The sequence below is a fragment of the Elephas maximus genome, chromosome 14, assembly GCF_024166365.1.
Source record: "Elephas maximus indicus isolate mEleMax1 chromosome 14, mEleMax1 primary haplotype, whole genome shotgun sequence".
NCBI classification, from domain to species: domain Eukaryota; kingdom Metazoa; phylum Chordata; class Mammalia; order Proboscidea; family Elephantidae; genus Elephas; species Elephas maximus.
In genome coordinates, this window is record NC_064832.1 from 99350796 (window position 1) to 99375953 (window position 25158).

The 25158-nt window shown below is 42.4% G+C and overlaps 1 protein-coding gene across 1 annotated transcript in view; it reads right to left on the bottom strand.

Annotated features, from left to right (window-relative positions):
- Nucleotides 1–133: 133 nt before the first annotated feature.
- CCDC169 (coiled-coil domain containing 169) overlaps nt 134–25158 on the bottom strand; it is a 76216-nt gene continuing 51191 nt past the window's right edge. Inside the window, exons 5-8 of the mRNA XM_049853279.1 lie at nt 20754–20852; nt 20465–20518; nt 13105–13181; nt 134–233 (exon numbers count right to left, since the gene is read on the bottom strand). Coding sequence (XP_049709236.1) covers nt 134–233; nt 13105–13181; nt 20465–20518; nt 20754–20852 — 330 coding nt within the window. The remainder of the gene's footprint in view (nt 234–13104; nt 13182–20464; nt 20519–20753; nt 20853–25158) is intronic.

Genomic DNA, 25158 nt, shown 5'->3' on the forward strand with positions numbered 1-25158 from the left:
GAAGAGAAGCTAAAGTGAGGTTTGGGAGCTCTTATCTATTTCATTCCCTGAAAAAAGTGTGTTGAACATTCACTTTGCAAACTGAGTATCAGAGGTGAAAAAAGAAGAATTACAAGTCCGCACAGTTGTGGAATCACGGGTTGAGTTTTGGAAGGTAGCTGGTTCTTGTCATCTTCTTCACTGGTCCCTTCTTGGCACTCATTGTCTTCTGATTAACTGAATAAGATTTCCCCCTGGAATGTAATAAGTGTGAATCACGATTTTTCAGTCACCATTTTGTATGACAAAAGTGAATATCACCCATTTCTTCCAGCCCACAGTCCTTTGCTGGGAAACCTTCCCCTGCAGAGTTTCTGCTTTCAGGCCAATTGTGGGCACCAACATGTGATATCTTACCACAGCTGGAGAGCAACCAGCTCAAGGACAGCCAACTCGAAGGCTGGGAAGCCACCCATGAGGTGGCCAAATGTGGAGGGCTTTGTCTAAAGAAGGATGAGACATTGTTGGGTATCTTCTCACCCTTGGGAATTTGAATTAAAGCTAAGAGAAACATATACACACACATACATATATATAGTAAAACCTGTGAAAGCCAGAAGCTGTGTAAGGTAGGAACCCATCAGAGAAGGTAACCTCAAATATTTTCCGCTAAAACTAGCAATAGAAGAGTGGTAAGATTGCACCCTGTCAAAGGCAGAATACTTGCAATACCCGGAAAAATAAGGTAGTCTGTCAAGTTCCAGCTGTCACAGGTTTCACTGTATGTATATGTGTGTGTGTGTATTCACACACATATATTCATACACAGAGAGAGAGAGAGAGAGAATGGCAATGATGAAGTAGAGCAGGAACAGTAAAGCAAAGTAAGGATTCACGAGTAAGCCAAAGATATAAATCACCTAAAATTGTAAGAAAATAGAAACCATGATAGAGAAGAAATATAGAAAGTGAAGATGGCAGTAAAGAGAAGACAAGAGAGCAGAGATGGAACAAGTGGATCCTTATGCTACAAATAAGAACAGCATGCCAGCTGTAGCAGGGACTGTCCTAAGTGCTTTACATCCACTAACTTGTGTAAACCTCACACTGTCCCTGTGCTGTAGCTGCTATTATTCGCCCTACTGTACAGATCAAAGAAAAAAAAGTTAGTAGTGATGGATCTGGAGTGTGAATCCAGGCAGGCTGGGTCCAAAGTCTTTATTTGTAATCACTGTTTTATGTAGCAGACCACTAGGTGAAGATCCATGGACCCCTAGTGCTGGGTCCTTCCAGCTGCCTTGAATTCTAATCTCTCAGGACAAGTTATGCTGGAATTCCTGTTCTTGGATTTCCATTGGACCCCTTTTCCTTTTTTGGCCCTCTGTATCTTTATGAAGCCGACCTCCCCACACTCTTATTTGACCCAGGAAGAGTCGCTTCAACGTCCTGCAATGTGACTTAGAAAATGTTTTAGTTAGGGAGTGACATCAGCAAAAACAGTTGAGTAAACCAAACCAAACCAAACCAAACCCACTGCCGTGGAATCAGTTCTGACCCATAGCAACCACATAGAGGACATTCAAAAATTCTTTCCTCAATATAAGCAATGAGATCTCTGAAACTTTACCAAATACCTGCAGCAATCTGGGGAGCATTTATTCAAGAAAAATAGCTGAAATTCAGGGCAGTGAGCTTTGTCACATGTTTAACTCATCCTATTTCTATCTTTCCTCTCTCCAGCTCCACAAATCTCCAAAGCCAAGAGCCCACAATCTTGGTGAAAACTGGCAGCCTGTCAGCCACCAGAGAAGGCAGAAAGGCTCCTTCAAAGACTCATTCCCACAGCAATATCTTCATTTGAACAGTCTGGTGGTTACTACCTGTAAGTCATTTCTTTTGCTGTGTTGTTGAGTTATTTTCTTAGTGGCTTCTCTGGGGGGTTACAGTTAACATCTTAAACAGTCCAGATTAACACCAACTGAATTTCAATAGTATGTTGTCTTAGGCTGGGTTCTCTACAGAAGCAAAACCAGTAAAGCCTATAAATATATAGAGAGATTTATATCAAAGAAATGGCTCACACGATTGTAGAGGCTAGAATGTCCCAAGTCCATGGATTAAGATGAGGCTTCTCCCAATTCATGCAGCCACAGGGGCTGCCGAACCCAAGATTGACAGGTCGGAGAGCAGGGCTCCACTCGCAGGCTGTCAAGATCAACTAATCCCAAAATCGGCAGATAAGCTGACAGCTCAAGTGCCAAGAACCAGAGGTCACACGAACAGGAGCCAGCCGCAGGATCCAGTGTGAGCAAAAAGCCAGCACATCTGCTTATATTTGGATGCAGGCCACACCCCCAAGGAAACTCCCTTTCAACTGATTGGCTACTCAAGACGATCCCGTCATGGGAATAATCACATATAAACACTGAGAATCATGGCCCAGCCAAGCTGACACACAATCTTAACCATCACATGTATCAACAGTTTAACAATAATAGTTGGAGACTTCAATATGCCACTTTCAGTAATGGGTAGAACAACTAGACAGACTACAGCAAGGGAATAGAAGACTTAAACAACACTACAAGCCAACTAGACCCACAGACATCTGCAGAACACTCCACCCAACAAAAGCAAAATTCACGTTCTTCTCACATGTGCATGGAACATTCTCCAGGATAACCAGATGCTAGGCCATAAAACAAGGATACAAATCACATGAAGTATATTCTTTGATCACAATGGATTAAAATTACAAATCGGTGATAGAGAAATTTGGGATATTCACAAATATTTGGAAATGAAACAAACACAATCCTAAATAACCCATCATTCAAAGAAGCAATCAAAGGGGAAATTAGAAAATACTTTGAGATGAATGAAAATGCAACATACCAAAACTCATAGGATACAGCTAAACCAGTGCTTAGCGGGAAATTCATAGGTGTAAATGCCTAATTTAAAAGGAAAAATCTCAAATCAATAGCCCACTTGTCTACTTTAAAATATAGAAAAAGAACAAAAGAGCAAACTAAACCCAAAGCAAGCAGAAGGAAATAATAAAGATTAGAGCAGAAATCATTGAAAGGCCAGCATAAACAGAAAAACAATAGACAAAAGGCACAAGCCCAAAATTTAGTTCTTTGAAATGATCAAATTACTGACAAACCTTTAGATAGACTGGCCAAGAAAAAAAAGAAAGAAGACCCAAACTAACAAACACAGGGATATTACTTACAGAAATAAAAAGAATTATAGATGAATGCTATGAGCAATTAAATTTCTAGAAAGACAAAAACTACTGAATTTGACTCAAGTAGAAATAAGTAATCTGAACAGACCCATAACAAGTAAAAAGATGAATTAGTAATCAAAAAACTTTTCACAAAGAAAAGCCAGGACCACATGACTTCACTGGTCAATTCCACCAAACATTTAAAAAAGTATTAACACCATTCCTTCAAAAACTCTTCATCAAAAAAAAAAAAAGTTTTTTAAAGAAGGATAGAACACTTTGCAATTCATTCTATGAGGCCAGTAGTACACTTACATCAAAACAAGACAAAAATATAACAAGAGAATAAACCTACAAACCAATATCCTTTATGAATATAAAGAAAAAAAAATATAGAAGCAAAAATTCTCAACAGCATATTGAAAGGATTACACACCACGACCAAGTGGTATTTATCCCAGAATTACAAGATTGGTTCAATGTATGAAAATTAATCAATATAATACACCATATTAATTTGTCCTTTAGGACAAAAACCAGATAACCATCTCAATAAATGAAGAAAAAGCATTTGACAAACTCTAACACCGTTTCATGATAAAAACATTCGACAAACTAGGAATAGAAGGAAACTTCCTCATCCTGATAAAAGGCATTTATGAAAAGTCCACAACCAACATTACACCTAACACTGCAAATTAATACCAGGAATAAGACAAGGATGTTCACTGTTACCAGTTATGTTCAACAGTTTACTGGGGGGTTTAGCCAGGTCTATTAGACAAGAAAAGGGGGTCATATGAATACAGATTGGAAAAGAAACATAAACCTTTGCAGACGATATAATCTAGTATGAAGAAAACCTAAGCAATCCACAAAAATAAACTACTAGTGTTCATAAATAAGTCCCTCAAGGTAGCAGGGTACAAGAGCAATACGCATAAATCAATTACATTTCTATACACTAACACTGAACAGCCAAAAAATGACATTACCATAATTCCATTTAAAATAGCATGAGAAAAAAGAACATACTACAAAAAAAATTCAACCAAAAAGGGCAAGACTTGTACATTGAAAACTTCAAAATATTGCTGAAAGAAATTAAGGGCCTAAATAAGTGGAAAAACATCCTGTGGTCCTGAATTAGAAGACTTAATATTGTTACAACAGTAATATTTCTCAAATTCATGTACAGATTCAACAAAATCCCAGCTGCCTCTTTTCAGAAATTGACCAGCTGATCATAAAATTCATATGGAAATGCAGGGACCCAGAATAGCCAACAAAAACAATTTTGTAAAAAAAGGAATATAGTCAGCAAACTCATATTGCCTGATTTCAGAACTTACTACAAACCTATAGTAATTGAGACAGCATGGTGCTGGCCTAAGGATAAATACAAAGATTAATGGAATAGAATTGAAAGTCCAAAAATAGATGTATATATTTAGGAGCAATGGGTTTTTGACAAAGATGCCAAGACAATTCAATGGGGGTAAGAAAAGTCTTTTCTAGTTATTCTGGGATAACTATAAAACCACATGCAAAAGACTGAAATTAGACCCCTACCCTCACATCATATACAAAAATTCACTCTGAATGGATCAAAGACCTAAACGTAAAAGCTAAAACTATATGACCCCCAGAGGAAACAATGGGTTTAAAACCGTGAACTTGGATTAGGCAATGGTTTCTTAGTTGTGATACCTAAAGTAAAAGCAACCATAGAAAATAGATCAATTGGATTTCAAGAGTATTAAAAAATTGTATGCTTCAAAGTACACTGTAAGGAAAGACAACCCACAGAATGGGAGAAAATATCTGCAATAATATAACTGATGAAAGGTTTGTATCCAGAATACATAAAGAACTCTTACAACTCAACAATAAAAGACAAATAATCTAATTAAAAATGTGAAAGGAATTTGAAGAGACATTTCTCCAAATAACATATACAAATGGTGACAATAAGCACATGAAAAGAATTTTAACACCATTAATCACTAGAGAAATGCAAATCAAAACCACAATGAGATACCACTTCATGATCACTGTTGTTGTTGTTAAAAAAAAAAAAAAAGGTGCTATCAAGTCAGTTCCGACTCATAGCGACCTTATGTACAGCAGAATGAAACACTGCCTGGTCCTGTGACACTATCGCAATTTTGATGCCTGAGCCCACTGTCGCAGCCACTGTGTCAATCCATCTCGTTGAGGGTCTTCCTCTTTTTTGCTGGTTCTCTACTTTACCAAGCATGATATCCTTCTCCAGGTACTGGTCCCTCCTGATAATGTGTCCAAAATATGTGAGACAAAGTCTTGCCATCTTGCTTCTAAGGAGCACTCTGGCTGTACTTCTTCCAAGACAGATTTGTTCATTCTTCTGGCAGCCCATGGTATAATTCAATATTCTTCACCAACACCATAATTTAAAGGTGTCGATTCTTCTTCAGTCTTCCCTATTTATTGTCCAGCTTCCACAGGCATATGAGGCCATTGAGAAAACCATGGCTTAGATCAGGTGTGCCTTATTCCTCAAAGTGACATGTTTGCTTTTTAACGGTTTATAGAGGTCTTTTGCAGCAGATTTGCCCAACGCAGTACCTTGTTTGATTCCTTGGCTGCTGCTTCCATGGGTGTTGATTGTGAAACCAAGTAAAATGAAATCCTTGACAACTCAGTATTTCCTCCATTTATCATGATGTTACTTACTGGTCCAGTTGTGAGGATTTTTGTTTTCTTACGATGAGATGCAATCTATACTGAAGGCTGTGGTCTTTGATCTTCATCAGTAAGTGCTTCAAGTTCTCTTCACTTTCAGGAAGCAAGGTTGTGTCATCTGCATAACACAGGTTGTTAATAAATCTTCCTCCAATCCTGATGTCCCATTCTTCATATAGTCCAGCTTCACAGATTACTTGCTCAGCATACAGACTGAATAATTAGGTGAAAGGATGCAACTCTGATGCACACATTTCCTGATTTTAAACCATGCAGCATCTCCTTGTTCTGTTAAATGACTGCCTCTTGGTCTATGTATAGATTTCTCATGAGCACAATTAAGTGTTCTGGAATTCCCATTCTTTGCAATGTTATCCATAATTTGTTATGATCCACACAGTCGAATGCATAGTTAATAAAACACAGGTAAACATCCTTCTGGTATTCTCTGCTTTCAGCCAGAATCCATCTGATATCAGCAACGATATCCCTGGTTCCACATCCTCCCCTGAATAACCATCCTGGCAGGGGTAACTGACCCTCATCATCAGGACGACATATGGCTGCTGCTAAGTGATGGGGCATGGATGAACAGGTTTCACACCTAGGTGATCTACTTGGGTGCCTTTAGTACCACCTTTCCTAACTTTAAGGAGTCCTGGTAATGCAGTGATTAATGCTCTCTGAAAGGTCTCTCGTTCAAACTCACCAGGTACTCTGCCGAAGGTGTGGCAGTCTGCTTGCTTAAAGATCTCAGCTTTGGAAACCCTATGGGACAGTTCTACTCTGTCCTATAGGGTCCCTATGAGTTGGAACCAACTTGATGTCAATGTTTTTTTTTTTTTTTTTTTTTTTTTGTAACCTGCCTCTTAAAGTTTCCCCCAGGAAAAGAGGCCCACCAGGGTCCTGAAGGAGCTGCTCCCAGAACTCATATGAAACCAGTAACGAAGTAGCACAGGGTGGACTGGGTGTTGCGCCACCTGGCTCTCCCTTCAGGACAGATTTCGTCCCCCGTCTGCTGGACCATGTGTCTGCTGATGGCTCTCAGGAGTCAGAACCCTTTGAGAATTTCCTCAGCTGAAGACAGCCACCTGCCCAGATAACACTCTTCTCCCAGGACAGCCCAACTCATGGTCAATGAGGGGCTATAAAAGCCCAGCCCTTCATCCCAACTCAGGAAAAGTCTGACGGGCCAGCCCAGCTTCAAAGCTCCGTGTGGGTCAACTGAAGCCTTGTTGCAACTACAGGCAATCCAAATTCTCCCTCTACCCCAACTTGCTTCCTTCCTTGCTCCCATGGGTGTTGATCCTAAAATAAAAACCAAACTTGTTGCTGTTGAGTCAATTTCGACTCATAGAGACCCTACAGGACAGAGCAGAACTGCCACATATGGTTTCCAAGGCACTAATCTTTACAGAAGTGGACTGTCACATGTCTCTTCTGTGGAGCGGCTTGTGGGTTTGAACTGCCAACCTTTCAGTTAGCAGCTGAGTGCTTAACCACCATGCCACCAGGCCTCCTTCATAGGGCTATAACCTAGTGACATTTGTCTGTATGTGTCTGTGTCTGTGTGTGTCTGTGTGTGTGCTTGCACACATATGGTTGATATATGATTAGGATGATGTTTTACTTTTATTTTCCAAAATATTTCCCCCTTGGAAGCAGGGAGTGGCAGGGCCAAGGTGCAGAGTAGTCAGATGCTTCCAGTGATCCCTCTTACAACAAAAACCCAAAGAAACAAGTGAAACAATTATATTTATGACAACCTGGGAGCTCTAAACATCAAAGTTAGAAAAAAGACTGAGCGGCAGGGGGAGGGAGAGATGGTTCAGAAGCGGAGTGGTGTTGCCGGACCTGAATCGCTGGGAACTCTCAGGCACCATTCCCAGAAGCGACTGCGGCGGGTTGGCAGTAGTGTTTGGCCACAGTTTCCTCAGGGAGAAACAGCCAGCCACACAGCCTACTCAGAGAAGAATGGCGCTCTTGGCAAATGCTAAGTACTAATGTATATTTCACTGTGCCCCCCACTCCAAGCCAGCTTTAGTGGCTGTTGATTTCCCTGGGCCTGAGATAGGTCCTGCTGAGCATTTTGAGCCATTCTCTTCTCTTGGAGAAGGAATAAATTCACAATTGGGGGAAAAGATAATCCACCAGCTCTACTAGCCTGGGGAGCTCAGGACAGGAGCAGCTCCTGTCCAGGCATAAACTGTCCATGGACTTTGAATACCTTGCCCCCCTGCATGGGCTTGTGTGGGCCTATTTCAGGAGAATAGGCCCTTGTTGGCAGAAAGCAACTGTTTCAGCTGTGTGGTGGAGAGGTGGGTGTTTGATGTTTGACACAGCTTTGCCTATTAAACAGGGTCCTCACCTACCCACATCAGGGGCCTAAGGACTGGTAGCTCCACTCAGGTCACCCAGCCACCTGCAACAGGGGTCCAAGGATAACTGGTACTTCCCAGTCCTTAAAACCAAGAGCATTGGGTGCCCATGGTCTGTCTGTAGAACCCCCCCACCTGTGCACTCTAGGGAACAGGGACGTGCTTTCCTCATAGACACTCGGGGGACAGTTGTCAGTCCCCTGCCTTGTTCAGAGCATGACCCCCCTCCTGCAACTAGATACCAGTACCTACACCAATCACCCCACCCCCTAAGACTGTAGGACAAAGCCTATACCACACACTTGATGACCAACTACCTGGACACCTGAGCTGAATCCATACAAGAAAAGTGAATGGACTCCTAGGCTCTTATACCTGATAACAGCTCTAGCCATCTGGTGACAGGATGTTAAGAGCTTCAAAGGTGAAAATAATCAAGCTAGCTCACTCGAGCAACCTATTTGTGCATATCAAAACAAAACAAAGAAGCTATGATATAGTAAGCAAACATAAAATAAACTAATACAATAACTTATAGATTGCTCGGAGACAGCAGTCAATATCAAATCACAGAAAGAAACAGACCATGATCACGTCAACAAGCTCTCAGGACAAAAAATCAAGGCATCTTTTGGATGAAGGTGCCTTCCTGGGATTATTAGACGCAGAATTCAAAAGACTCGTAGACAGTACTCTTCCAGACATCAGGAACAAGATAAGGAACGAGATCAGGCAATACCGGAACAAGCCAAGGAACGCGTAGATAAAGCAGTTGAAGAAATGAAAAAGGTTATTCAAGAACATAATGAAAAATTTAATAAGCTGCAAGAATCCATAGAGAGGCAGCAATCAGAAATTCAGAAGATATATAATAAAATTACAGAATTAGACAACTCAATAGACAGTCAGAGGAGCAGAACTGAGCAAGCGGAAGGCAGAATTGGTGAGATTGAAGATAAACACTTGGCACCAATATATTTGAAGAAAAACCACATAACAGAATTAAAAAAAATGAAGAAACCTTAAGAATCATGTGGGTCTCTATTAAGAGAAATAACCTACGAGTGATTGGAGTACCAGAACAGGGAGGGATAATAGAAAATACAGAAAGAATTGTTGAGGATTTGTTGGCAGAAAACTTCCCTGATATCGTGAAAGATGAGAAGATATCTATCCAAGATGCTCATCGAACTCTACATAAGGTAGATCTTAAAGTCACCAAGACATATTATAATCAAACTTGCCAAAACCAAAGATAAAGAGAGAATTTTAAGAGCAGCTAGGAATAAACAAAAAGTCACCTACAAAGGATAGTCAATAAGAATAAGCTCAGACTACTTGGCAGAAACCAAGAAACCATGCAGGCGAGAAGGCAATGGGATGGCTTATACAAAAAATTGCCAGCCAAGAATCAAATATCCACCAAAACTGTCTCTCAAATATGAATGTGAAATTAGGACATTTCCAGATCAACAGAAGTTTAGGGAATTCGTAAAATACAAACCAAAACTACAAGAAATACTAACAGGAGTTCTCTGGTTAGAAAATCAATAATATCAGATACCAACCCAAGACTAGAACACGGGACAGAGCAATCAGATGTCAACCCAGACAGGGAAATCACAAAAATAAATCCAGATAAAAAAACACTCAAAACAAAATAATTCCCCCTTAACTATTTAAGCAAATTTGAATATGAGAGGTGGTATCTTTCTTAAAAAATCTGAACAGGAAACAAACGTAATAATAATAATAAAAAAATTATTTAGGGTGGTTGTGCAGAAAAGAAATGCAGCAGGCCTGAGTCTGCTCTCCTTAAAAAGGACAACTTGCAAGGTTGGCCCCTGGCTGGCGTCTGGGAACCTGACTGGTCAACGGTTCCCTGCATAGATACAGAACTTCCTCTCAGTGAAAGAGAGGGTCACTGTGCCTACACTTTTCACACAAACAGTACAGTTTTTGCCAAATGCCTGCTTTCCATCTTGTTGTTGTCTTTAGGTACCTTCTAGTAGCTTCCAACTCATAGAGGCCCTATCTACGTACAACAGAATGAAACACTGCCCATTCCTGTGCCATCCTCACAATCCTTGTTGTTTGAGCCCATTGTTGCAGCCACTGTGTCAGTCCATCTTGTTAAGGGTCTTCCTCTTTTTCATTGACTCTCTACTTTACCAAGCATGATGTCCTTCTCTGGGGACTGGTCCCTCCTCATAACATACCCAAAGTATGTGACAGATGCGTGGGGGCTTTCCATCTGGGAGTATGGAACTCTAGGAAATGCTAGGAGAGGGTGCCTAAGTGACCAGCCCCCAATAAAAACTTTGCGTGCTGATTCTCCAATGTGCTTCCCTAATAGATGACACATCACGTGTTCTCTCATGTGTTGTCACAACTTATCGTACATCGGGTGTGACTCTCGGAAGCTCATAGCTGGTTTCCTCTGGTTTTCACTCCAGGTGACTTGTCCCTTTGCTGATTCTGCTCTGTGCACTTCCGCTGTGATAAGTCTGAGCCACGAGGACAACTAATACTTAGTCCTGTGGGCCATTCTAGGACCACTGAGCACACAGTGGCTGTAGGGACGCCTGACACGCTGGCACAATGGTCCTCAGACAGAGGGCTTTTCCAACATTACTTTAATGTTTTAGTTATATTTCCAATAATGAAAAAGTACTAAGGTAATTAATTATAATTGAAAGCATTCGTGACTGTTTAGGGAAGAACACACTTTTTTTTTTCATTTTATTATTATTATTACACATTATTGTTTTTTCGGTGAAGGTTTAGACAGCCGTTTACATTTCCATCCAACAATTTCTACGCAAGTTGTTCAGTGACACTGGTCACATTCTTCACAATGTGTGAATATTCTTTTTTTTTTTGGTGCCTTGGGGACATGTGCCTAGTTTTTTTTTTTTTTTTAATTGTGCTTTAGGTGAAAGTTTACAGCTCTAGTTAATTTCTCATACAATAATTTATGCACATTGTTATGTGACATTAGTTGCAATCCCTATAATATGACAGCACACACCCACTTTCCATCCCAGGTTTTCCATGTCCATACAATCAGTTTCTGTCATTTCCTGTCTTCTCGTCCCGCCTCCGGACAGGAGCTGCCCATTTGGTCTCGTGTATCTGTTTGACCTAAGAAGCACACTCTTGTGCGTGAACATTTTTATTATTTGTTCTGATTGTTCGATTTCCATTAATCTAGTTTCCCTATCCCCATACATTCTCATCTTTGTTTTAAAGTAATTGTTGACTGTTTGGTCTCATATAGGTGATTTTTAAAAGGAGCACCATACTTACAGGTGATACTCTTTATTTTTTGAGCCAACTTGTTATTTAGCTACAAGGTGAGCTCAGGAATTAGTTTTGGTTCAAGGTTTGAAGAGTATCTCAACACAATAGTCTAAGGGAGCCCTTCAGCCTCAACCAGCCCAGTAAGTCTGTTTTTATTTGTTTGTTTTTTCAGGAAATTGGAGTTCTGTTCCTCAGGAAAGAATACACTTTTATTCCTCCAGTTAAATAGCCAAACGTTGCTACTTCATAAACCCCCACCAGAGAAACTTGCCATATTGCATGCACGGTGAGCGCCACTTGCCTCGGCCTGAATTTGAAAAGGAATCTCACAGTTAACGCGTGTCTTGGTGAAACTTTTTATAGCGTTAAGTTATACCCAAGTGTACTCATGCTGCGTAGCCTATGGAGGTAAGGTTTCATAAGACAAGGATGGCCTGAGTGTTTGTCTTAGTCACCTAGTGCTGCTATAACAGAAATACCACAAATGGATGGCTTTAACAAAGAGAAATTCATTTTCTCACAGTCTAGTAGGCTAGAAGTCTAAATTCAGGGCTTCAGATCCAGGGGAAGCCTTTCTCTCTCTGTCGGCTCTGGAGGAAGGTCCTTGTGATGCATCAGTCTTTCTTCGGTCTGGGAGCATCTCAGTGCAGGAGCCTCAGGTCCAAAGGGCGCGCTCTGCTCCTGACACTGCCTTCTTGGTGGTATGAGGTCCTCGTGTCTCCCTGCTCGGTCCCCTCTTTTATATCTCAAAAGAGATTGACTTAAGACACAACCTAATTGGGTAGACTGAGTCCTGCCTCATTAACATAACTGTCTCTAATCCTGCCTCATTAACATCACAGAGGTAGGCAGGATTTACAACACGCAGGAAAATCACATCAGATGACAAAATGTGGACAATCACTCAACACAGGGAATCACAGCCTGGCCTAGCTAAGCTGACAGACACTTTTGGGGAACACAATTCAATCCATGACGGCGTTCTGTACTTAGTCCAGGGCCAGGAAAAATTATGTGCGGAAATGACCTCATAAACCCATAAACTATTTCTCTGACTTTTTTTTTTGTCCATCCTAAGTTGTTTTGTTTACACAGGAAAACATGGTTTCAACTGTACTGTCATCTACATTTATTTCAGTGACGCTGAAACAAGCGTATTTCATGACTAAAAATGTTAAGGCCGACAGTTTAATTGTACTTATATAGCCGTTGATGTTGTGGTTTAACTCCTCCTTGGACAGAATTGTTTTAGCTTCCAAAATAAGACCTTACCGTGTCTGAGGACCAGGAACATTTCTGGGCTCTAGGAAAACGTGTATGAACGGTGTGAGTGGCGAGCACAGTTTCCTCACACCATCTTAGCATCGGGTATTTCATACTGTGCTACAGAGTCTAGTTCAAGTGTCCCCGCGAAACAAATGCCTGCCTTCTCAGCGCCTTGCCTGCAAACAGAATTCCTTAGAAAGGGAAGACAGCTGGACTCACGTTTTCATTAGATTCTCTTTCATTCTAGGCAGTTGGTCCATCTGCTGCCTTTTAGAAACTTGATGTGAGCCAGCTACCTGAAAAACAACAATTTGAGTTTATGCTCTTAAGTTATGATTGATTTCAGAGATAGTGGAATGGTCACTTCTCAACGAACTCCCACAACCAGCTCTTTTAGCAGCATGAATATGAGAAGTGGAGGATAACAGGAAATTCTGGTCCTTTCTGGAAAGCTCTATCTCAGCCCCACAATCGCTGCCATTTTATAAATAACCACAAGGTGACTGTGAAGACAAACTGTCCATGGGATACAGATCATAAAAGTTTGTTGTTACAGTTCGAATCCACCAGCTGCTCCTTAGAAACTCTATGGGGCAGTTCTACTCTGTCCTATAGGGTCGCTGAGTCAGATTTGATTTGACAACGGCAAAGATCTTGTTGTTCTCGGTGGCTGTTGAATCGGCTCTGACTCATGGCGACCCCGTATGTGTCGGAGCAGAGCTGCTCCACAGGGTTTTCAAGGCTGTGACCTTTCAGAAGCCTCTGGGTGGGTTTGAACCACTACCTTTACTCTAGTAGTTGGTGCTTAGCCACTCGCCCCAATATAAATAACACACGCACCCTGCCGTGAGGGTAGATAAGACAACGGAAACGGTAGGTATGTTGAGGAATACATGGAAAGATGAGACAGTATGTTTATATTTGTCTATTTTAAGATTCCTCCAGGACATAAAGGTAGAGGCTTCTTGTAGGTGGCGTGAATATAATCTAGAACTCAGGAAACAGTGAGGCTGTTGACCTTAGAGATGGCAACTGGAACCATGAGGAAATGAGATCACGAAGAGCGCACAGAGATGCAGACAGCCCATGGTGTCACCTGGGGATGGGACAAAGGAATCCACTGGAGCTAGACAGAGCTGTCATTTAAACAACAGAAAAATCGGGGAGAAAACAGTGTCATGGGAGTCAAGTGGGGGCGGGATTTTCAAAAAGGGGATCAGAGCCAGCAGTCTAAATTGTCTCAGAGACAGCAAACACAGAAAACTTGAAAAGGAGTCGTACTTGACTAGTAAAGGGTAAAAGGAGCCCTGGTGGTGCAGTGGTTAAGTGCTCAGCTGCTAACTGAAATGTTGGCAGTTCAAACCCACCAGCCGCTCCACAGCAGAAAACCTAGTGATCTGCTTTCACAAAGATTATGGCTGAGCAAACCCTATGGGGCAGTCCTTCTCTGTCACATGGGGTCACCATGAGTCAGAATCGGCTTGACGGCACCCAATGACAACAACCTTAACACACTGCACCATTTCCAGAAATAAAAAGTTAGTAGTGACTACTGTGGTGTGGAAACCCTGGTGGCATAGTGGTTAAGTGTTACAGTTGCTAACCAAAAGGTCAGCAGTTCGAAACCACCAGGCGCTCCTTGGAAACTCTATGGAGCAGTTCTACCCTGTCCTATAGGGTCATTATGAGTTGGAATAGACTCAACGGCAACAGGTGGTAGGTGGCAGTGTGGTGCAGTGGTTAAAAGCTCAGCTGCTAACCAAGGGGTCAGCAATTCAAATCCACCAGCCACTCTTTGGAAATTCTATGGGGCAGTTCTACTCTGTCCTATATGGTAGCTATGAGTCAGAATCAACTGGGAACTGACTGGACAGCAATGGGTTTCTTTCTTTCTTTATTTATTTTGGAGTGGGACCTTCTAGGAGCCCTGGTGGCACAGTGATTAAGCTCTCTGCTGCTAACTGAAAGGTCAGCAGTTCAAACCCACAGTTGCTCTTCAGGGGAAAATGTGGCAGTCTTGGAAACCCTATGAGGCAGTTCTACCCTGTCCTATAGGGTTGCTAGGAGTGAGAATTGACTTGACAACAATAGGCTGAGTAAGGGGTAACTGTGCCAGGGCACAGTGGTAGTGTCAGAAGCAAGATGAAAAGGCTGATGAGTGGGAGGGAAGGCAGTGAGCACATCCAGGCTTTCACCGAGCTGGCAAAGAGAAGGAAAGGTGTGAGAACAACACAAAAAGCAAACGCACTTTTTTTTCTTTCTCTGCAGGTCCTGCCTTCAAACGCAAATCTCCTGTTTTCTTTTTTTTGTGGGTGGTTCTGCACATCTTTTCAAATGCAAATCTGGGTGGGGCTCAGATTTCTTCCTACGACTCTAGACACAGGGCTACTGCATTCAAACAGCCTGTGTTTCCCTCCAAATCCTAGTTACCCTTTTAGCATATCCAGTAAACTACTGGCTGAAGGGGGAGTTACACTTAACCACCGTGCCACCAGGGCTCCCTGTTATGAGAACCAAAAAAAAAAAAAAAAAACAAACCTGTTCCCATAGACTCATAGCGACCCTATAGGACAGAGTAGGATTGCCCCATAGGGTTTCCAAGGAGCGGCTAGTGGATTCAGACTGCCAACTTTTTGGTTAGCACCCATATGTCTTAGCCACTATGCCACCGGGGTTTCCAACAGTCTGGGTCAAAGAAAAGTTTTGTTTTGTTTTAGGGGAAAAGACAAGCATGCTGTAAAAGATAAGCCACAGTCAGCAAGACATGAAAAATATAAGGGGAAACCATTACTGCATTTTACGCACATAATGGGCACCTTCTACGTTTGTTTGCCAGACTCACCCTCCCCCTGCCTCGTGAGGTATTTTCAAAAGTGCTGCTATGCCAATTTTTTTTTACATGTTGCCGTAAAAAAAAAAAAAAAAATTAAGTCCTAGGGGCAGCAGGAGCCCTTGTGGCACAATGGTTAAGTGCTCAGCAGTAACTGAAAGGTCAGCAGTAACTGAAAGGTCAGCAGTTTGAACCCACCAGCTGCTCCACAGAAGAAAGACATGGCAATGCTTTCTTAAAGATGACAGCCCTGGAAACCCTATGGGGCAGTTCTACTCTGTCCTATAGGCCACAATGAGTCAGAATCAATTTGGCGGCAACAGGTTTTGGAGGGTGGCAGACAGCTTTGGAGAGAAGTTTGGGATCCTTTTTAATTAAGACAGAAAGATAGGGAGTTGGGGAAGGATGAGGGTGAGCTTTGATGTAAGAAGGACACCTGATGAACACCCTCTTCTTTGTGAAGCGAGATGTCAGATCATTTAAGAGTGACAGGTCTAGGTGCCTTGGAACAGGGGGGGATTCATTAGTTCATTTACCCATTCATTCAGCAAATGTCACCAATCATGTACTACGTGCCACCAACGCATTAAACACTGGAGGACAAAGACGCACAGTGACGATTCTTACAATCGACTGGGGGAAACAGCAAAGTAAACAGACGTTTAAGATTAAGCGCCTCGACAGAGGTCTGCTCACGTGCTTTGGAAGCACATGGGAGCTGAAACCAATTCAGGCTACAGGGACTCGGCATGGAAGATGAGCCAGTTAAGACCCAGGGAAAGGAAATTCTGGGCGGAGGGGGCAGCAAGGACCTGCAGGTCAAAGGCCACATGGGCTCTGCAGGATTGAGGTGCTGTCTGGTCAGGCTGCAGTCCAGGGTGTTAGCAGGATGAGGCTGGGCCAGCATCACTGATGGCCTTGCAGACCACACCAAGGAGCTTTGCTGTGATCCCATGGGGCAGAGTCCAGGAAGGTATTTACACAGGGAAAAATACCCTAGAATCTGTATTTCACACAGGAACACTCAGACAAGAGAGAATAAAACTAGATACGGTGGGGACAAGACGTTAATAGCTATGCTGTGGGGATCACACCTCAAGCAGTAGATTCAAATCTGGGGTGCTCCGTGTCAGGTGAACAATAACAAGTTAGTTGTCCAGAAAGGGCAACGGAACGAGGAATGGCTAACGTAACTTAAGATTTCAGGTCGGGGTGGGGGTGAAGGCCATGGAAAGACTGACAGCTGTTTTTTGATCCTTGGAAAGATGTCATGTAGAAGAAGGGGTGTAGACTTGGTCGACTTGTTCTTTATTCTCCAAAGGATGGGACTAAAGCCAATGGGAAGAGCTTTCAAGGACAGACAGCATGGATGAGCACAGCCGCTTTAACTACTGGGACGATGCAAACTGGCTGACAGTGAAACAGAACAGCCTCAGTGCCTTGCTGTAAACCAAGAGGGTCATAGTTAATGTCTCTCGGACCCATTGCTAAAGGGCCACCTCTAGGGGAAGAGAAGCTAAAACCTCAGTTAATGAAGTGCTGTCACAAGCTCCAGTCTATCTTTTTGCCCAGCTTTTAAGCTGTGTACCTGTCTATTCCTAAAAATAAGAGCCTGGTGGCACAGTGGTTAAGCACTTGGCTCCTAACTGAAAGGTCAGTGGTTCGAACCCACCAGCTGCGCCACAGGAGAAAGATGTGGCAGTCTGCTTCTGTAAAGATTACAGCCTTGGAAATCCTATGGGGCGGCTCTACTCTGTCCTACAGGGTCACTATGAGTCGGAATTGAATGGATGTCGACAGGTTTGGTTTTGGTTTCTATATTCCTGAGAAGCAACGCCCCTGCTGTAGACACACTGTGTGAAGAAGACTCTTGAGACAGGAAACACAGTTTCAGTCAAGACAGTGATTGACAGTGAAGCAAAGCCACTGAGACAGCAGCAGAAGTATAAACAGCAGACTCAGCGAAGAGCTCCAGTTACCCACCAAAGAATAAGTGACTCATGCGTGCAGCAGGAAAGGCCTGCAGGCCAACCATTAGCCTCCCACTGGCTGTACAATTCGCACTAGAGTGGAGATCCTTATTAACATTAGTGCTGGGGGGTGGGGGGCAGGATTAGCACCTTCCTGGGCAGCGTTAACCCATTTATGAAGAGCAGAACACACAGGGCCCACCTACATTTTCTGCCTCTCTGGTTTCCTGTAAGGTACTGAACCACGGACAGGGCTTGCTGCTAGCAGGCGGGGACCTGTACAACTGTTAGAAACAGAAGAAATGGGTGCATGCCACAAATGACTGTTTTTACAGGGTGTTGTGTGAGGTGGTCCTGAATCAATTATTTTTTTTAGATTCAGATTTCAAAATATGGATTTTGAAAAACTTTTATGTGGGATATGTGTGTCCCTCTGGACTCTGGGGGTAGAATTTCTGAGATGAGGCTAGAAAAAAATCTGTATTACCTACCAAAAATCCAGACACACACAATGATTTATCATGCATTCTATTAATAAAAAAACAAAAAAATTCAAGAGAAAAATTAATTCACTCATGAATTAAAATAGATTTTCATTGTATGTTCAATAATTCCTTATAATTAGGGTAGGAACTAAAACCCTTAAACCAAACTCACTGCCGTCGAGATGACTCTGACTCACAGTGAATGCCGTCGAGATGACTCTGACTCACAGTGACCCTAAAGGACAAAGTAAAACTGCCCCACAAGGTTTCCAAGGCTGTAATCTTAATGGAAGCAGACAGCCACATCTTTCTCGTGGGAAGCGGCTGGTGGGTTTGGACTACCGACCTCTGAGTTAGCAGCTGAGTGCTTAACCACTGCACCACCAGGGCTCATATTCCCTTCTTACAGGTGAGAAAAGAAATTAAGGTGCAGAGACGTCGCAGGGCGGTAAGCACAGAGCTGGAATCCAAATCCCAGTGTGCGAAGACTCCAGAGTTTGTGGTCCACTCCTCCCACTGCAACCTCATCAAGGAGACAGCATTTTGCAAACCTTGGAGGAGCTGGATCATGTGTAAGAAGACAACATTCCAGGTGACAAGGGGCCTGAGGGCACCTGTACTGCCAGAGGAAACCATGCTTCCAAGCAGGTATCCAGTTTGAAGGGATTATGGACCAGGCTCGATGAGGACTAATCCTCCCACCTCCATTTCCTGCTTACCTCAGTCACCACCAGAAGCCAAGCCCCCCAGTTACACACTACCACCCTGACTTCCATCCTCGGTTTTCTGTCCATCCCCTTATCTGTGCCAATCTGCAAAATGAACCCCTTCCTCTCAGCCCTTTCACGGAGCTCGCTCTGATTCTCCAGCTCAGTGACTAGCAGATGACACTTGATTGTTGACCCCACCTCTCACGGTCATTCACCCCCTTTCCTACCCGAGCTATGTCCTGAAGACTCAGACTCCGTCACAGCCTTTAGGTTTGGCCCTGTGCCCTTGACCAACACAGCTGCAGCTCTTCAGAGCTCAGTCCCAGACTCTCTTCTTTTTCACCCTGTATATCATCTTTGACTCATTTCATTTATTCATTTGGCTTCACTTACTATCTATATGCTGATAATTCCCAAATGTGTATCTCCAATTCTCATTTTTTTCCTGAGATTTATATATCTAGCTGCTCACTGGACACTTCCACTTGGATAACATACATTGAAAACTGAATTCACACTCTGATCTTTAGGGGCCCTGGTGAAGCAAGTTGAGCGATCGGCTGCTAACTGAAAGTTTCCTGTTTCTGTGGAGAAAGTGCTGGCCATCTGCTTCCATAAAGATTGTGGTCGTTCTGCTGCGTCGATTCCGACTCATAATGACCCTATAGGACAGAGCAGAACTGCCCTATAGGGTTTCCTAGGCTGTAATCTTTACAGGAACAGATCACCAGGTCTTTCCCCTGCGGAGCAGTTGGTGGGTTCGAACCAGCAACCTCTTGGTTAGCAGCTGAGTGCTTAACCACTGCACCACTGGAGCTCCTTCCTATAAAGGTTACAGCCTAGAAAATCCTATGGGGCAGTTCTACTCTATCACACGGGGTCATTATGAGTCAGAATCAACTCAATGGCACCTGACAACAACAATTCTAATCTTAAAACATATACAAATATAAAGTTAATAGGGATTCAATGTTAAAGTCAGATATAAAGCCATATAAACACTGAAGAGGATGTGAACACTATGTACTGAGATGAACACGGTCTTTTAAACTATGACACCAGAAACCATAAATAAATGATAGCTGACAAAACCAAAACAATAAAAGCTGTAATAGGAGCAGCAACATAAATAAAACTGAAAGGCAAATGAGATACTGGGGAGAACGCAGGTCGCCTTCCTGTCCTGTCATTTGTAAGTAACACTTCCTAACAACAGCCATGTTGATGTATCTAAGAGCTAACCACCAACTAGAAGTGACTGGTCTTGAGTTTCATGGATACACGGGTAACTGCTTATCTGTTTGAATTTAAACAGTTACAAATCGATGTAAAATGGTGACTAATGAAGCAGATATGGGAAATATTCTCTTAATTTGGCAAAATGTTTTAACTCCATTTTTTAACCCTTTATAAAAATTTATATTTTTCTTTCCACCCTGTGTATTTAGAAACGTCGTGCCTTTTCCCCCATAATTTCAATACCTGTTTCTCTACAAAGCCAAACCAAGAAACCTAGAAAAGTGAAATATACAACATACAATATGGGGAAACCATTAAAGATTGACAGTAAGAAGAAAACAATACCTGAGACATTTCAGCCAGGTATGTGCGGCGCTCACTGTTGGTCTTATGGTAAGCCTGAAGGACAGATACAAAAGCAGAGAACCTGACATGAGGTAAAATTAGCAATTCTAGCCAGGTAATCACTCAGTTAAGGTTTCTGATTCTGTCTTATTTTATTTAAATAGTCTAGTAAATAGTTTTTATAAGCATTTTGTGGTGATAAATATATGTACAGTAGTAGGTTTGTTGACAGCATACTAAAAATACTGGCAATTTTAGAGGAATGGCTCAGTATGGGGCAAAAACAAACCTTTGATTCTTGTTCCAATCTAAGTGCATAGTCTTTCACTTGATTTTCAAGACTCCTTTTTTCTTTTTCTAGCTGTTTAAGTAATGTATTTAAGGATTCCTGAAAGTATAAAAAGTAAATTTTTACATGTATCCATGTTCTAACAACTGTAAAAGACCATCAATTTCTTCACTAGTCAGATGCCTGTGACTCTGCCATGCGCACTTCCACCTGAAACGCTGCAGTCCATTTTCCATGCAACAGCCAGAATAAGCCTTTCGAGGGTAAATTAGGTCACCACATTCCTTTGCTCAAAACTCTTCAGTGGTTTCCTATCTCATTCAGCAAAGGCAAAGTTCTCAGCATGCTGGCCAGGCTCATGGCCTGGCCTTCTTACTTCCCTTTACTCAGCCACACTTGTGTCTCTGCTGCTCCCTTTGTCTGGAGAGGTCCTCACCCAGACATTGGTATGGCGCAGGCCCTCACTTCACTCAGGCTTATGTTCAAACGTGTTCTCACCAGTTTCCTTCTCTGACTCCCCTTACACCCAATACCCCACACACCCTTTTAATTTTTCTCTGTAACTTTTAGCATCCTCTGACATACCATAAATCTACTTTAGTTTCTGTTTTCCATTACTTAAACACAAGCTCCAAGAGGGCAAAGACTTGGTCTTTTTGTTTCCTGCTATATCCCCAGTACCTAGAAGAGTCACTGAATAGCAACTGAGCACATACTGATATTCAGCAATATTTATTGAATGAATGAGTCTTTGTAATGCTAGACTTTGGGGAGGTATGTGATCTCATCCTTAACCAAAAAGGAGATGAGTGAAATAATCTTCTAAGTCCAGCCCAACCAGCTTGAGTCACATGATGCTGTTTGAGCCCTGTACCACGCTGACTGTACCAGCACCTAATGAGACACGAACTCCTCATCTCCATCCAGGCGTGGAGAAGACATGGTGCACAGATTTACTGCTGGTCTCATCTCCCACTAGTCCTCATCCAGACAACCCTAGATCCCTAAAGTGCGCCCTAGGGTTAGGGCTAGGATAAGGCTAGGGATAAAGTTAGGTTTATGTTCAGTGTTCCAAAACCACTCTAAATGAATGAAAGTGTTGCCAGCCTTGAACTGTACCTAGAAACTCAAGTCTGACCTCAAAACCCATTGCCATTGAGTCGACTTCGACTCATAGCAACCCTATAGGACAGAGTAGAACTTCTCCATAGAGTTTCCAAGGAGCGCCTGGTGGATTCGAACTGCTGACCCTGTGGTTAGCAGCCATAGCACTTAACCACTATGGCACCAGGGTTTCCATCTCACCTCAAACATGCTCTAAATGGTGGCTTGAGCCTTTAATCAGGACCACCTGAAGGTTCCCTGCTCCAAATACAAGAACAGGTGCCTGGAGGTTGGGAGCTGGATCAAGCCGGTGAGCCCAAAAGAGAGCCTTTTAGGAGGTAGGGTCCGCATTTTGGGTTCTGCACATAAGGACCGCTTCATCGTATGTCCAGTTAGTGGGCTTGGTTTCCTGAACCACCCTACCTCTCAAATTTCGTATGCCAGTCTTCACTTCTTTTCTTTTTATTCACCTGGTTAGTAACCTCGCTACTTATTCAGCCTGTGTAATCTTCACCTCTTGCCTGTAATTCATCTTGTCTCTCTGCGTAATAATGGTAAACATTTTGTCCTTGGTTTCTGCAAAGTAATCCTGGTAGTAATTGAAGTGTCTTTATCTGAAACCTCCAGACCACACCTGAGGATTTGAGCTAACAAGTGGGGGCTGGCCAGACCAGAAAAGACTGACCTAGTAGGCCAACATCAACTAACCTCTGGAAGCACGATTTAGCTCAATCTTGACTGGCTGATAAAACCCTGGACACTGAGGCTCCCAGAGCTTCCTGGTTGGTGAGGGGAGGGTGACATGCCCACTTTGCGATATGGAAGCTTTGTGTTGGGAACTCTCCTAGACCTCACCCATGCATCTCTTGCTTATGGCAATCCTGATCTGTATCCCTCTGCTGTAATAAATCTGTAATCATAAGTATAGGACTTTCTGTGGATTCTGAGTCATTCCACCAAATTATCAAACCCAAAGGAGCAGAGAGAGCTAGCAGGTGAAAGTGATAGAGCGCTGGGGAAGCCCCTAAGCTTGCAGCTGGCGTTCTGAAGGAAAACCCAGAATCTGTAGCCAGCAGGTCAGAAGTCTGGGGTGTCGTGTGAACTCCCCAAACTTGCAGCTAGCATCTGCCTATGTGGCAATTGGAAGAATGGTGTCCTTTTCACTTGTGAGATCTACCCTAGCTCTGGATGGCTAGGGTTGGAAAGAGAAGGTGCCACGTGGGCAGCTGGTGTCATAGATCTTGGAGAAGTGGAAAAAAGGGATTTGTTTACTCCTCACATTCTGGGAATCAGATTGATGCTGCTTCTTATCCACAAACTTTCACAGCTCACAACCTGAGTGTTCATCCTGACTGCATCATTATCTCTGTTTTTGCTCACTATTGCCTTTGAGTAATGTAACACCCCTTATAGCTCAGCTCAGCTCCTGGGCCCTCGTTTCTGTATTTAACCTAAGGTTTCAGTTATGAAGACGAAATCTGGACAGTGTGCTTACTGCTCCTGCCCCATGTGAAGGAGTACTATTCTGCATTGTAGCTGCAATTGGAGTGCAATTTCAAAATATCTTTCCATAAAAAATGGTCTTACTCACAGGAAGCATGGACAAGCAGGGAAAACCGTTCTTTAGTACCATTGTTTTAAATACAATATAAAGAGAAAACATAAATAACACGCAGGTTACTCTCTCTCATAAAATAAATATCTTATAATAAATGCATGAAGATTTTATAAAAATAACAATTCAAATCAGCATTGAAAGCAATAAATAGTAAATTTAAATAGTGGAAAATTAAATCAGTAAAACAAAAGATAAGGAAATAAAAAAATAAAAATAATGAAGAGATGAAAATGAAGGAGAGAAGATTACAAATGTGGAAGACAGACTATGAAAATCCAACTTCTGAATAGTGGTGCCTGGAGGAGAAGACAAACCAACAGCGTCAATAATCAATGTTTAATTAGAGAATACTTCTAAATGCAGAATTATAATGAATTTGACAACCGATAGGGTGCTCCCAAATAAAGTTACCAAAAGACAACAAAACCTAAACACAGCTCAACTGAATGAATGCTTACATTTCTAAGAACAAAACATTCTTCAAGCTCACAATAAGAAAAAATAAATTTAAAGGAATTGAAACCAAGATAAGTTTGTTCCTATGAACCAAAAAATGTTAGGTGTCAGTAAAGTGGTAACTTCAGAACCCTGAAAGAACAGTCAGCTAAAAATAGCCAAGCTTCTGATGGACTGGCAATCAGAAAATCATTTTCCTATCTAAAAACTTCCAAGAATGAACTGCCCAAGTGTTTCTTTCTGCATGAGTCACTGCAGAGTGCCTTCCAGGTCTACTCTGTCATGAGGGAAAAGAGAGGGAGAGAAAGGACACTCCTGAGTAGGAAGACTACCATGGAGAAATAATTCTAACTTCTGGAAAACCAACTAAAAACACCATTTAGAGACAAGTAGGAGGTACCACGATGGGTTATGTGTTCCAGATAGAGAAAAGGAATGAGGACACTGAAAAGATGGGGGAGAAAGAGGCAGAGGTCATTGTCAGAAGACAGAAAAAAAGGGCAAAATATGAAGGAGGGAAGAAGGGAAGAAGGAAGACAGAGAAGATCCTGATTAAGTTAACAGTTAGGAAGAGGGGAGAAGGGTTAGAGAGTTGGTCCAGGAAGGAACCAAGTACTTGTCTCTAAAAGAAAGCCCAGGCACAGACAGGGTGGTTTATGCTGCAGGGCAAGACCACGACGGCTCTCTAGCTGCCTGCTGACCATGACATTCAGAGACAACATCGTTCTCCTGCGGAGTGCCTGGTGGATTCAAACTGTCGACCCTTCAGTTAAGGACCGAGCACTTAACCACTGCACTACCAGTGCACCTTTCCATAAAGAATGCAGCCTTAAAAACCCTATGGGGCAGTTCTACTCTGTCTATAGGGTCCCTATGAGTCGGAACTGACTCAACAGCAATGAGGATAATGAACTACTACTCTCTTCAAACAGTTACTATATCATTAAAACAAAACAAAACAAGCCAACCCCATCGCTGTCGAGTCTATTCCAACTTAAAGCAATCCTATAGGACAGAGGAGAACTGCCCTACAGGGTTTCTAAGGAGTGGCTGGTAGATTCGAACTGTCGACATTTTGGTTAGCAGCTGAGCTCTCAACCAGGGCTCCGTATCATTTTAGACAGCTATTATTATTCATAGATACAAGGCCATTTATATATTTTTATACCATAAATGCACAAGCTGTAATATCTGGGAGATTATGACGTATAACGATGCAGAGGAAGT